Raw genomic sequence first — 12,771 nt, forward strand, 5'->3', positions numbered from 1 at the left:
AGCAAACTCCGGGCAGGGTGCCAGCCCACCGCAGGGCACACACACACACCAAGCACATACTAGGGACAATTTAGGATCGACAATGCACCTAACCTACTTGTCTTTGGACTGTTGGAGGAAACTACGCCTTTGAAAATGCAAATCAATATAAATAGCCCTTAGGCTCAGCGTTCTGTGAAAAGACAATGGCAAAAGCACGAGGGAAAATAGAAGAATTTCAGCAAAAACAAATTGGAGGCAAGGAAAAACGTACTATTTGTTGGTTTAAACAGTGGTATAAACAACTTGATGATCGAGTGACATAGAGTGTCAGAGAAACTCGAAAGCTCAATTTCACAAAGTTGCACAGTGCCCAAAATAAAAAAGAAGTTGTCAGATATCAAAGTTGCAGTGAAAAGGCAAGTCATAGCCTACCATTAAACATGGCAACACGGTGGCGCAGTGATTGTTCATGCCTCACGCAAGATGCTTGCTACGCCGTACGCGACCTTTGATGAAATAATTTATTGCAGCAGTACTGTCTCTTTCAAACGTACTAACCCCCAATTCCTGTCCTTCCTTTTCTTTCTCCAAATAACCAATCACCACACAATCAGCTGTGTAATACACGTTAAGCCATCTGTAAGCTGAGAACGCCGATTCTTCAAAATTTTTAAGGAACATTGAAATATTTTCGTAGTACATGTTCAGTTATTCCATCCATCTTCCCTTGTCATGCCAGCCCCAGCAAGAATGCAGTGCAAGGCAGAAACAATCCGTGAAAGGAGCACCAGATTATTTAAATGAAGTTAAAGTTTTATCTGTATAATATAATAAACATATTTTACTGCATTTCATCCTAAAAATGATATTGTCATCATATGTAAATACACACTTTATAAAGTGGCTCAGGTTGTGCAATATTATAACTGTATCGCAAGTTTACAGTAAGGTAATTGTACTTACAAGTACAAACAATTCTACAAGGAGCACTTGATGGACTGATTGATTGCGTTTGTAGTTTTTGAGATGAAACTGTTTCTGAACTGCAAGGTCCGTACAGGAAAGGCTCTGAAGCGTTTCTCGCATGAGAGCAGTTCAAATAGGCAGCATGGCTCAGGCAGTGTGTGCTAGATGCTGTATATCGATAATTCTCTCTCCAATCAACTGCTGTAGAGCTGTGATTCCCAACTCAGATACAGTGATATAAATACTCCGAGTGGTGCAGTGAGAGTAATATGGAAAAAGATGATCTGCTGTGGCAACCCCTAACGGGAGCAGCTGAAAGATGAAGAAGAAAGTGCAGTGAGAGTAACAACGCTAAAGGAGCTATGGTATTTGGAATACTTTGGCTATTCTGTGGACCATTATATTGTTACAGGTTAATTACAATCAGATGCCTTAAACTAATAAATAATATGCAGTTACTGTAATTTCAGTGTATATGATAAAGCTGCGTCAGGGATGTGGATCTAAAAAAGAAAGGGAAACCGCACTTGAACAAAAGCACCACTTTGACGCTGGGTGACGCCAGTTTTCAAAACCGAGGCGTATGCCACGGTTTTAGCTGGCATGAAAATGTGTGTAGCTTTACGTTAAGTTTAGGTTTTATACATCGTGATTTGAACGTGGAAATGGGAGTACGCAACATTTTTGTGCGTATGCACTGTTTATACATGAGGCCCCTTGTGTGGACACTCTGCTCCCCCATTTTGACTATGACTGTTTCTTATGCATCTCCTGGCCCTTTGCATTGGTTAGTTCTTCCATTTGATTGGCAGAACAGTACATTTTCAAAATAGTTTCTTACAACATTCACATTAAGAACACGTTCACTGTAGGTTGGTTTCGTGTGTAAAACAGCATGTTTATGATCGCTATCATATTTCCTCTTAAACAATTTATAAATTTCCTTAATTTTCTAATAAACATAATGTAGTTATTGTGTGTTAGATACATTTTTATACTAAAAGGCAAATTAGGCTGCAATTAAATTGGTGTTTTTTTTATATTATTATCATTCTTTTACAAATTTTTTTACTTTTGTAAAGTGAGACAAGTACTGAGTAGTAGTACAGAAAGTCTTAAAGTTTAATTGGTGTGAATATTATATTGTGCACTCTGTCTCAGTGAGCCATACTATGATATTACTTACCTTAGGAAAGGTCTTCAGAAAAGTGTCTCCTAAATAGTGTTTTGGGGTTCTGTTGTACCCCCCGAGCTCCCAGGGCACTAGCCTGCGTCTGTACCCAGCATGCCAAGCAACTATATTAGCCAGTAAAGCCAAATAAGAATTCTGTTGATCTGCCTGACCAACTGGGATTTTGACAATAAACGTGACTCATTATATCTGAGCCTCAATAAAATATTAGTTGATCCAAGAGTCTCTCTTGGAAATACTCTTCAAAGTATTTTCATCAAAAGGATAGCTTAAGTATTTTTGCTCAATGGAATAGTAATTATGTGATAATAATGCCCCAGCCATAATTTGGAAGTATTTAAGAAACCATTTATGGTTTTAAAAAATATGTCCTGACCATAAATAAAGTGTAGCTCTCAGATTCATTAGTCATTAATTCTGTATTTTACTGTTTATTAATTTTTATTGCATTCTGTCAATTTGCAGATGTCTTTGGAAACATCATCAAGGCCAGGCAGCCCTATGTCTCCTTCCATTCTTCTAACTCCAACGTCACCAAGCAGTCTATCTCTCGTCGCCGACTTCAGTGCCCCAGCCAGCCCTCTGGCATGTCTGGATAATTCAGCCGCCAAGCACAGGATCAACGTTAAACACAAAGCCCGAATTAAAAGGAAGCCTGCAAGTGTAAGAGTATCTTCATAAGTAGAACCCAGTGCCATTACAGACAAATAACCATAGGTTTTATATAGAACCATTCCATAGTGAATTCTATCCCAAGACTCTTTACAAACACTGAACTACTGTACAATACAATCATTTACTTTTCTTATCACATAGTAAGTCATTGGTGTTTTTTTAGTCCAGTTCTTAAGCCATATTGCCTGCCCAGACTGCTAGTACTCACCTTGTTCCTGTCAACCCAGTCAGTCAGGGACAGATGAGTTAAGAATTCATTTTCTATTAAACAGACCAGATTTGTTTCCTTTGTAAGTCTGGCTCATGTCCCTAAGACTACTCATAATTCTTGGTTTTCAATTTACAAAGAATTAAGAGATCCTTTCCAGGAAACTAGAGTTGAGAGCAAAACATGTTTTTGTCCCATTTGAGTTGGAAGCAAATGAAATAAATAGCCATTAATTAAAATGTATTTTGTGTTAATATTAAAATTCTTATCAAATTAAGTTAGTGTTTACTTTTGACTCACTCAAGCATTTTACCTGGACAAGTGTTGTAAGATAATGTTAATAAATGAAGTATATCCTTCCTAAATCATGGAATGGTGCAGCCAGACATTTGTATCTGTAGTCTTGTGCATATTAAGTCATGCAGTTCTCCTTTCCAGACCACTCACAATTATTGGTTTGGCTGCCTTAATTGCAGTCTCTTGAACTGATAAAAAAAATTGAATATCGTTGCTTGGTCAAGCCTATTTTTTAATTTCTGTTTTTGCACAAATTATATTTTTTCCTGTATTGAAAGCTGACATTTTTTAGGTATATACTTAAGTTTTTGGAAGCTAGTAACCTTTTATTACTCTCAGTGATTAAATATATCTTTTATACACTATCATTGTGTAAAATATCCCAAATTATAACATATCGTAATATACTCAAACACACTTAATACAGTTCTGGGATATGATGGACTGAGCCTTTCCTTTCAGTGCTGGGTACAAGGCAGCAAATAGCCATGGACAGGTCGCCAGGGCTCACTTTCACCTACACACATGCACGCACACACACACAGAGTCAGACTCACATGTGGCTAATTATTATGATTAACTCTCTAATTAACCCAACCTGCACTTCTTTGGTGATGTGGAAAACTTGAGTCTGGTGAAAAATACAGTCAGATGTGGGGAGAAGTGCAAACACATCCTAGATAGTGCTCAGGCATTGATCAGGCTATGATCTGTGAAGTTATAGTGCTAGCCAGACTGTCACCATGGCATCAATCACATATTATGATTGAACTCATTCGTAGGGAAATATTAAAATATATATTTTTCAGGAATTATCATTCAGCATTAATTCATTACAATATACTAATGTATATAACAATTAAAGTGGCTTAAAGCCGTGTTACCTAATGATTAGAAGGTAGACTTTAAAAGCTAAAGGATGCTAAATCAAATCCCAATTTCCCAAAGTTTGCTTCCTTTGTAACTCAAGTGATATTATATACTCTTCCATTAGACAAAATAAAACACTGGCTCACACTGCATATTGTTGTGCTGTTCATGTAAAAGACTTGGGCGCTGTAAACTATGGAAGGGGCTATAGCGTATAATGTATCAACTGATAGACTTACAGAAGCCCATTATTGCTACTGTGATGGGGTGGCACCCCATGCAAGGCTACTTCATAGCTTGTGGGAATTGTGACCCAATTATTATTTACTCAATTTCTGTGATTCTAGAGCACATATAATTAGTGGTTTTAATGATAAATTCTACCTATTTCATATTTTTAAAATCACCTTTTTGTGTAATTTTAGAGAGAGATTTTGGGAAGCTGTGAGAAAAAAGATTCTTCTGGTACAGTTCCACAAACAGATGAACAGGTGCCAATTCATCTGTCAAGTGGAGAAGAAGGTAAGCATTAAATGTTTCTCCTAAAATTACATTTTACCCTACTTCATTGAGTTCTGTTTTTTGTACAAGTTGCAAACATAGTAAATCAATACTAATGATGACACTTTTAGTCGGTGTCATTACTGAATGACTTCAATGTAAAGAAGATATTAAGGTGTTATTTAGACGACAATTAACACAGCTCACTTACACTACATTTTTAAGAAAAAGTGACACTTACTGAGAGAAGTGGCAGCAAGCACATGTCAGTGTCTCCTTCGTGTAAGGGGTGACAAAATAAATAAGTTACATGATGCCAAAGTTATGCATGCACAATGGGCAGAAGCACCCCAACACTTTAAAGCCACAAATAGGGCCCTAGTCGAGAGTCTATGAAGAAGAGTTCGGGAATACATTTGGTGAGCCATCAGCCTACTTATTATCTGTCATGGTACATGGCACCTGTGCGCTTTCCACTTTCCTTGTGTTGTTTTCCAAAAGTCAGTTCAGCCAATGCAGATGACCATCTCATAATTGTACAAATTCAGCATTGTAGTGATTTGCACAAAAACATCCACTGGAATGCTGTACATTTGCCAAATATTTGTGGTCAATAACATGAAGCCTCTGACAAGGGGAAAAGAAAGGCAAGTAGTGCCAGTGACAGTGAGAGATCCTCTCATGTCAAGAGACTTCCAGTTACTTGAATGTACTGCCAACCTTCAAGACCACAGCTTCAGTTTTTATTGCCAAGTACGTTTTCAAAACTGTTGAAGACAGACAGACAGACAGACAGACAGACAGACAGACAGACAGACAGATAGATAGATAGATAGATAGATAGATAGATAGATAGATAGATAGATAGATAGATAGGTTTGAAGCTCAATATATAAGTTTAATGTGTTTATTGTGAAGTGAAATATTTTCAAAAAAGTTTGGAAGAATCTCCCTTATACCTCCCTAACTTGTTGTCACTGTATATTTTAAAAGTTTTTTAAGAATTAAATAAATTATTAGACTATTAGACAAGAGTCAACATGTACCAATAAAAAAGAATTGGATTAATGTATCATTCACTGAGAACTTTATTCCTTTGCAAAGACACACCCTGTACTTTCATTGATTTGCATAAATATCTTATCTGTGAACCACTGGTAAAAAGAAGATCACACATCTATACCATATTCTCAAGAAAAAATTGTTATTCATGTAGAATTTTATTCCACTGCAGAAATGCAGCCCTGCACCCTGTTTGAAAGTTTTTGGAAAAAGAGGCAAGCGATCACAAATTTTGTAAGAGTTACAACATTAGAACTGTCCTTTTACATTTCAAATTGAATTGGACTACCATTACATGGACAATTGTATTCTGTTTCTAAAGAAGACTGTATAAAGTACTTTTATTATTAGGTATAGGTTGTACATGTTAACTCTTTAAAATATAAAAAAAAGGTCAAATTTAAACTCATGAATGCAATACAGCCTTTCATTTAGTCCTAATATTGTGACGACCATGAAGCTGATTTTAGATTTATTAACAAATACCCTTAGATATTTACAGAATACTGTATTTGGTGGACCATCAGAGAGGAGTTCAAAATTAAGGTACTGAATATGTGAACATTTTATGAAAATCAAATAAAACAACCTGCTTTTTATTTTCTTATTATTAACTGTAAAGTCTCATTTTGTTCCATGGTAATTAAGGTTCTTAGCTGGTTTAATTTAGCTCATAGTCTTATATTACAAATTTCAGAAACATAATCTTATCTTTTAGCATTCTATTATGTACTCCCTAAGTACAGGGGCACTGGCAGAGTCCTAAAACCACAACCCAGAATGGATAATCAACCATTTTCCAAAGGGAAAAAATCTATTTGTGCTTCTAACTTTTTAGTTAATCTTTAATTTAATTTTAAAATGTAGCTTCCATCTGTGATTTTGAGGTTTTGGCCTCAGTGTCTGAAAATATGATTTTCTTTTAAACATAGTTTCAATAAATTTTAAATGATTATAAAATGAGTTGTGAAAAGAATTCATTTTAGTTTTAACAACATAGATCGGAAGCTTGAATTGGACCTAATTCATTCATTACCAATAGAGCAAACCAATATACTAAAGAAACTAGTAGTGTGAAATTTTAGCCATACTGTAACTTTTTTTTTTAAAACTTACACTGTGGTTAATATTAATGTTTTTCTAGTTATGTTAATGTTAATACAGTATTAATGTATTTCTATAAAGGCTGTGGGCATGGCTTTATTTTGTATTTCCCTCTTAGAGTGCCTGAGCAACCTTTTGGGCAGAGTTCCCATCCTTTTTAGGTGCAATATCACTCTTTTCTTCTTATAGTTTGAGAGTTTAGCAAGAAGGGGTGATTTTTGGTCAGCTGCCTTGGTCTTCTTTCGGCTCCTGGACTTTAGGTGGTCCAACCGAACGTATTCATTGTATACTTCACTTCGGAAGTGGACAGAGAAAGAGTAATTCAGCCATTTTATCTTTAATGGATCCCATTATTTTATTAGCTGGTCTTTTTTCTGTTATTCTGCAGTCAGAAAAGCACTGTGATGAATGATTTAAGATGTACATTCATAAGAAATTTGAATCGTATATATTTGTTTGTGTGTTAATCCATTGTACGTGGAGTTTGACCCCTTAACTGTATCCTAATAATGAGTTAGTGAGCAGAGGAAACTCCAGGTCAAATGACACTCAATGCTGGAAAGCTAGATCAGTGCCATAACCACTAGTGATGTCATTAGTTAATAACAGCTTAAATAAGCAGAACACCTAGTTATCAAAGAATGAAAACTATAATGAAGATGAAGATACTCTTCATTCTGTTGCTTTCAAGTTAAGTTTATCTTGGTCATCAGGGTTTTTCAGGCAGACAGTGTGGTGTAGTGGTTAGGGTTTGGACTTCACACACTGAGGTTGTGGATTCATATTCTGCTGCTGACACTCCGTGACCATGAGCAAGTCACTTCAACTACCTGTGCTTCAATTGGAAAAATTAAAGAAAAGTAACCAGTTGTATCTGAAATGTTGTAAGTGGCCTTTGATAGTGGTGTCAGCCTAACTAAGTAAAGAAAAACTTAAAAAACAAAGCAAGAAATAAATGTGCTTCATTAAAATTCGGCAAGACCAATTTTGTAACTTTTGAATTGACTCCAAAGATACAAAAATACAATCCAGAAAATAAAAGCTTGATTAGTTAGGGTAGGAATCCAGTTTAAAAAGAAGAGCGCTGGGCTGAGAACTCGCAGAAATGCCCTCCATGATCTGAGTTTGACAGCCCTGCTCTAATGCTGTAGCAATGGCATCTTAAAGGCAGGGAACAGTTAATACTTACTTTGAAGACTAAACACGTGCTTTCATAGTATAACAAACACCAAAACTATACTTAACTTCTAACCGTATAAAGAAGCCTAAGCCATTTTTATGCTGATTCTGTATATCATGAGTTTTAATAACCACTTCATATATTTATAACCATATGCTGTGTATAAAATGTAATTTTCGATTGCCATTGAAATGATATGTAGGGTCTTTTAGAACTACTCTCCAGTAAATCTACTGAAGTTATTGAAGTATTGCTGTCTTAAGAAGAAATACCAAAGACATTTAGAATATTTTCAATTACAGACCTTGTGTTTGTGACAATTTGTGAAAGTGCACACTTTACAAGGAATGGTTTTCCCTTCCCTGGAAATTAATTTGTATTTTATGTGATTGCATGCTTAACATCCCATTTGAATATTTGTGCTAATTTGGTTGTAGTAAAGTATTTAAATAGTATTTATATAAGTGCACAAAAGCATACCTGTATAAAAACTGCATATTATCTTGGGGCAGTTGGGGCAAAATGTTACATCATTCCTCACTTTTTCATTGTATATGTATAGTCCTGACATTTGTGAGGGATGATTAAAAATCCAGAACTGAAAAGGAGTATTCCACAGTACTGTTTTATAAGGGGCCATAGATTAGTTCCTGTGAAGTAAAATTTGTGAATGAAAAGTTTCTAGCATCTGTGGTTTACATGGTGTAAATGTAGTGTTTCAATATAAAGTCAACAAGGGAGCAGCAAACCAGAAAATTCAGTATTGAAGCATTATTGAATTTCGAATTCAAGCACAAACTTCACTTTTGTAGATTCATTCTTGAGTAGTCAATATGTACAGAGATTGACTGTAGAATTGCATCATGGGAGGATGTCTCTCACAGGTGACACAATATCTGCCAGCATGTATCATCTAAGACAGAAGAAAATGTTATCAAAGAATGATTCTGTGTAAGATGGTAGACACTGAAGAGGTTAGTTTTGGTTTAATTGAATCCATTCCTCATGAACAATTAAACATGAGCAAGGTTTGTGTAGGGCAGGTGCCCAGAATACTGACCACTAAAATAAAGATTCATCATTTCTAGTTTTGAAATAAATTGAGATTTGGAGCAACAGACTCCAAAATGCACAGTCAGAATAATGGAAACATAAGGGATTCTTCAAACACCAAACAAGTTCAAGGTTCAAGTCAGTGCCATCAAGATCATATGAACATTTTTTACAACTGTGGGTGTAGTCTAAAATGACTACATGCTGAAACAGCCCGACGTAACCATTCAATATTTTGTTGATTTACTTTGTAAATGATCAAGAAAAGCTATAAGCTATTCTCTAGCTTCACAAGATTCCCCTGCTCACAAAATCTGCTCTGTGAGATTCAGCACCTGTGTGGAATGGCTTCTCCACTGTGCCAATGATGAAGACATCAAGTCTAATATAAGAGTGGTTGCGTAAGCAAGACAAAACAATTTATTTGAGTGTCATCGAAAAACTTCTTCAACATTATAGCAAGTATATTAGTATTAATGAGATTATGCTGAAAAATAAAACTTAGTTTTAGTAGTGTTTCTTAAGGTGTAAAAAGGTTTCTTGTTCTTTAAAGCTGGTTCATCCTATTAATTAAATATGGTGTTTCATCGGAAGCCTAATGTGGGTTATGCCCCAGTAACCATTGTTATTTTGCATCTGTGTGCATTTTTTATCATTTAGAAGAGACTGTTTTGGTTTTTTTTTTGTAGCTTTTTTATTATTTTGAGTTAGTTTATCTTTTAATTTGTCTTTTGTTTCTGAGACCAGGTTTTGCATCACATAATCTCATTCATCACGTCAGTTATGTCAGCGGTAACAAGGTATAAATAGAGTCACAGTGCCAGCTTGTGTTGTCCATGTTTTGGATTCAAAAAAGAAAACTTTTTCAACATGGGACACCTAATGCTAGATTCTTTTTCATTTGGGAGCCCTTTTTGCCTCTGACTTGAACTCTCATTTTGTCTCTAGGGTCTTGGTTGCCTATTTTGATTTGTTCTTCCTGGTTCAGACTTGGTTTGACCCTAACTATGATTCTCATTATCCTTTTATTCTGCTGTTTATTTTCCCTTTTTCTCACAGTGATCCCTGGAGACACTGTCTCATTGCAGGTTATTGACGTTAAACTTTAAATGGAATGCAGAAGCTACAGTCTTTACAGATCTTTCTAGTTTGCTTTGTGAGTACTGTCCTACACAGTGAAGAAGAATTTATTAAAACTGTACATTTCACACTTTATCCTTAAAAGAGCCCAAGACCATCCATCCATTTTCTGAACCTGCTCTCCCACATTGTGAAGAAGAATTTATTAAAACTGTACATTTTACACTTTATCCTTAAAAGAGCCCAAGACCATCCATCCATTTTCTGATGAATATCCAAAACAGGTTGTGTGGATACTAAAACAAAACCTGCATCTTACGAAAACAGTTGTTTACAGTAATTCGTCCACTTGGCATTGCTTGCCTTTGGGGTAATTTTCACCCCATGTTCACATAAATTTTCTCCTGGTATTCCAGCTTCCTCCCACATCCCAAAGACAGGCAGATTAAATTAAATGGAGACTTCTAAAATGTTCTAGTATGAGTTAAAGAGTGGGTGTCAGTGTTTGTGTTTGTGAGCTCTACGATAGACAGCCATGTTATTAGAATTTTGTTTCTACCTTGCACACAGCTCTGCCATGATAGACTCCAGTTTCCTGCACCATGTGTTGGGCTAGCAGGTTAAGGAAATGGACAGCTAATGCCTAGAACAAGACTCTCATACTTCGATCCACAAAAGGCCTGGCTGTTAATTTATTTTCTTATGCAGCTTATGTTGTTTACACAGTTCATTCTGTACTTTTAAATAAGAGAAATGTTTAACAGCTGTTCTATGCATAGCCTTTGTTGTACTGATCTTATAATAAAAATTATGCTAGGGTTGTGGTATACCACCAACTAGCTTAAAGCCTTCCATTTAAGGGAAACATCTGCCAAAGCCTGCTTTTTTAGAGAAACAGTACCATCAGCATTTTTGAAAACTGTAATATATAATTCATGTACCCTTCATCAATGCCAGTGCTATTTTGCTAACATTTATATTCCTTGAGAAGACCGGTGCAATGCCAGAATTAAATATAGTTGGTTCTGTCTTTCAGGAATGGTTGTAGAACACAGAAATGCAGAAGAAAGCATCACCAAGGACAATGAATCAACAGAAGCAGAGGCAAATGTCCCAGTTTGCCTTCCTGAAGACAGCCTACAGTATGAGAAGGACAGCAGTTCTGAAAGCTCAGAAGACGGCTTGCTAAATGAAGAAAGCCTGGAGCTAAAGGAGGAACTTGATGGATCTGATGATATTCTGAAGACCAATATTATTTGTGTTTCTGATGTGTATCTTGAACCAATGGAGACTTCAGAGTCGGTGACATCTGTTCTTGCAGATTCCTGTACCTTAGAGCATGAATCATGCTCTAGGCAGGCTTTAACCTTGGAGGATGATAAAGCACATTCTTGCTTGGTTACAAATGCTGAGGATGCTAAGCCTGAAGTTGATGACATAGAAGAAGAGTGCCATATTGCTGTTGAAGAAGGAGCTAAATCATTTTCAGAGGAAATACTAAGTTCCTTAGAAGGTTCATTTTCATTATTGCACAGAGCAGAACCTGAGGCAGAAATTCAAAAGGAACACACCAGCACTGAGTTGTTGGAGGATGTCACCAAATCACCTGACAGTTTTTGTAGTTTAGAAGACAATTATTGTCCCAATCTTTCCCTATTGGTTGTTGAGGACCCCCTCAATGAAGACCAAGGACAGCAGGAAGATATTTTAACTGAACATGCTGACACGGATGATGGGAATATTTTGGAAGACAGATCCTCTGGTAAACACCACAAGGAATCTGAAGAAATCAATGTTTCAAGCAATTTATTGGATGAAAATAATGTAATGCTCACTGATAAAACATGTGAGGAATCATGTGATTCCCATGGTGAGATGGGTAGGGACAGAGATCAGAATGAGGACAGTACTGATCCTGTCTCCACACATGAGATTTTATTGCCAGAAGAACATCCAACCAGTGATCCTTCAGAAGCCATAACAACTAACTCAAGCCAGGAATCCTCAACAGCAGATGAGCTATCTTTAAAGATTTGTTCAAAGCCTGAACTTACAGACACAGAAAAGGAGGAACAAGAGACAGTTGTCATAACGGGCCATTCAGAGGCTCTGAAAAGGACCCCCAGCAAAATCAGGTTCACCATTGCTCCTGCTTGGCAGAGGTCTTTTTCAGGGAGTGGTCAACAGAAGGACCCCACCAACACTTCACCCATTATGCCAGAACAGTTTGAAGGAGTCCAAAATGATGACATAGATTTCCATGAACATGGTCTCTTCTCTAGATAGCTCACCTTCCTGTGCAACTGAAGTCAAAGATGACCCAAACACCATCCAGCCTGCAGTGTGTCCACCTTCTAAAGTAATGCCCAGCAATGAGTCACAGAGCAGTGAAAACCGTTTTGGTATCAAACTTAGAAGGACGTCAGGTTTATTAAAATACAATCCTGAGCCCTCATCTGAACCAGCCACGTCTCCCGCCTCATCAACAACAAAGGGTGCTTCAAGTGGTAGCAGACCACTTCTGCCTAAAAAGCCCGACCTGTCAACAGATAAGTCAGGTAAGTCAACAGGTTTATGTAGTCAAACATTAATGAGTTATGT

General features: G+C 36.6%; 1 protein-coding gene across 4 annotated transcripts in view; it reads left to right on the forward strand.

The window, feature by feature from the left end:
* zgc:66433 (uncharacterized protein LOC321250 homolog) overlaps positions 1-12,557 on the forward strand; it is a 188,262-nt gene extending 175,705 nt beyond the window's left edge. For all 4 annotated transcript variants that reach the window (XM_039766271.1, XM_039766269.1, XM_039766270.1 and 1 more), the window contains 3 exons: positions 2,606-2,803; positions 4,616-4,712; positions 11,207-12,557. In XM_039766271.1, coding sequence (XP_039622205.1) covers positions 2,606-2,803; positions 4,616-4,712; positions 11,207-12,456 — 1,545 coding nt within the window. In that variant the 3' untranslated portion in view covers positions 12,457-12,557. The remainder of the gene's footprint in view (positions 1-2,605; positions 2,804-4,615; positions 4,713-11,206) is intronic.
* Positions 12,558-12,771: the final 214 nt, after the last annotated feature.

The sequence above is a fragment of the Polypterus senegalus genome, chromosome 10 (assembly GCF_016835505.1).
Source record: "Polypterus senegalus isolate Bchr_013 chromosome 10, ASM1683550v1, whole genome shotgun sequence".
Taxonomy (NCBI): domain Eukaryota; kingdom Metazoa; phylum Chordata; class Cladistia; order Polypteriformes; family Polypteridae; genus Polypterus; species Polypterus senegalus.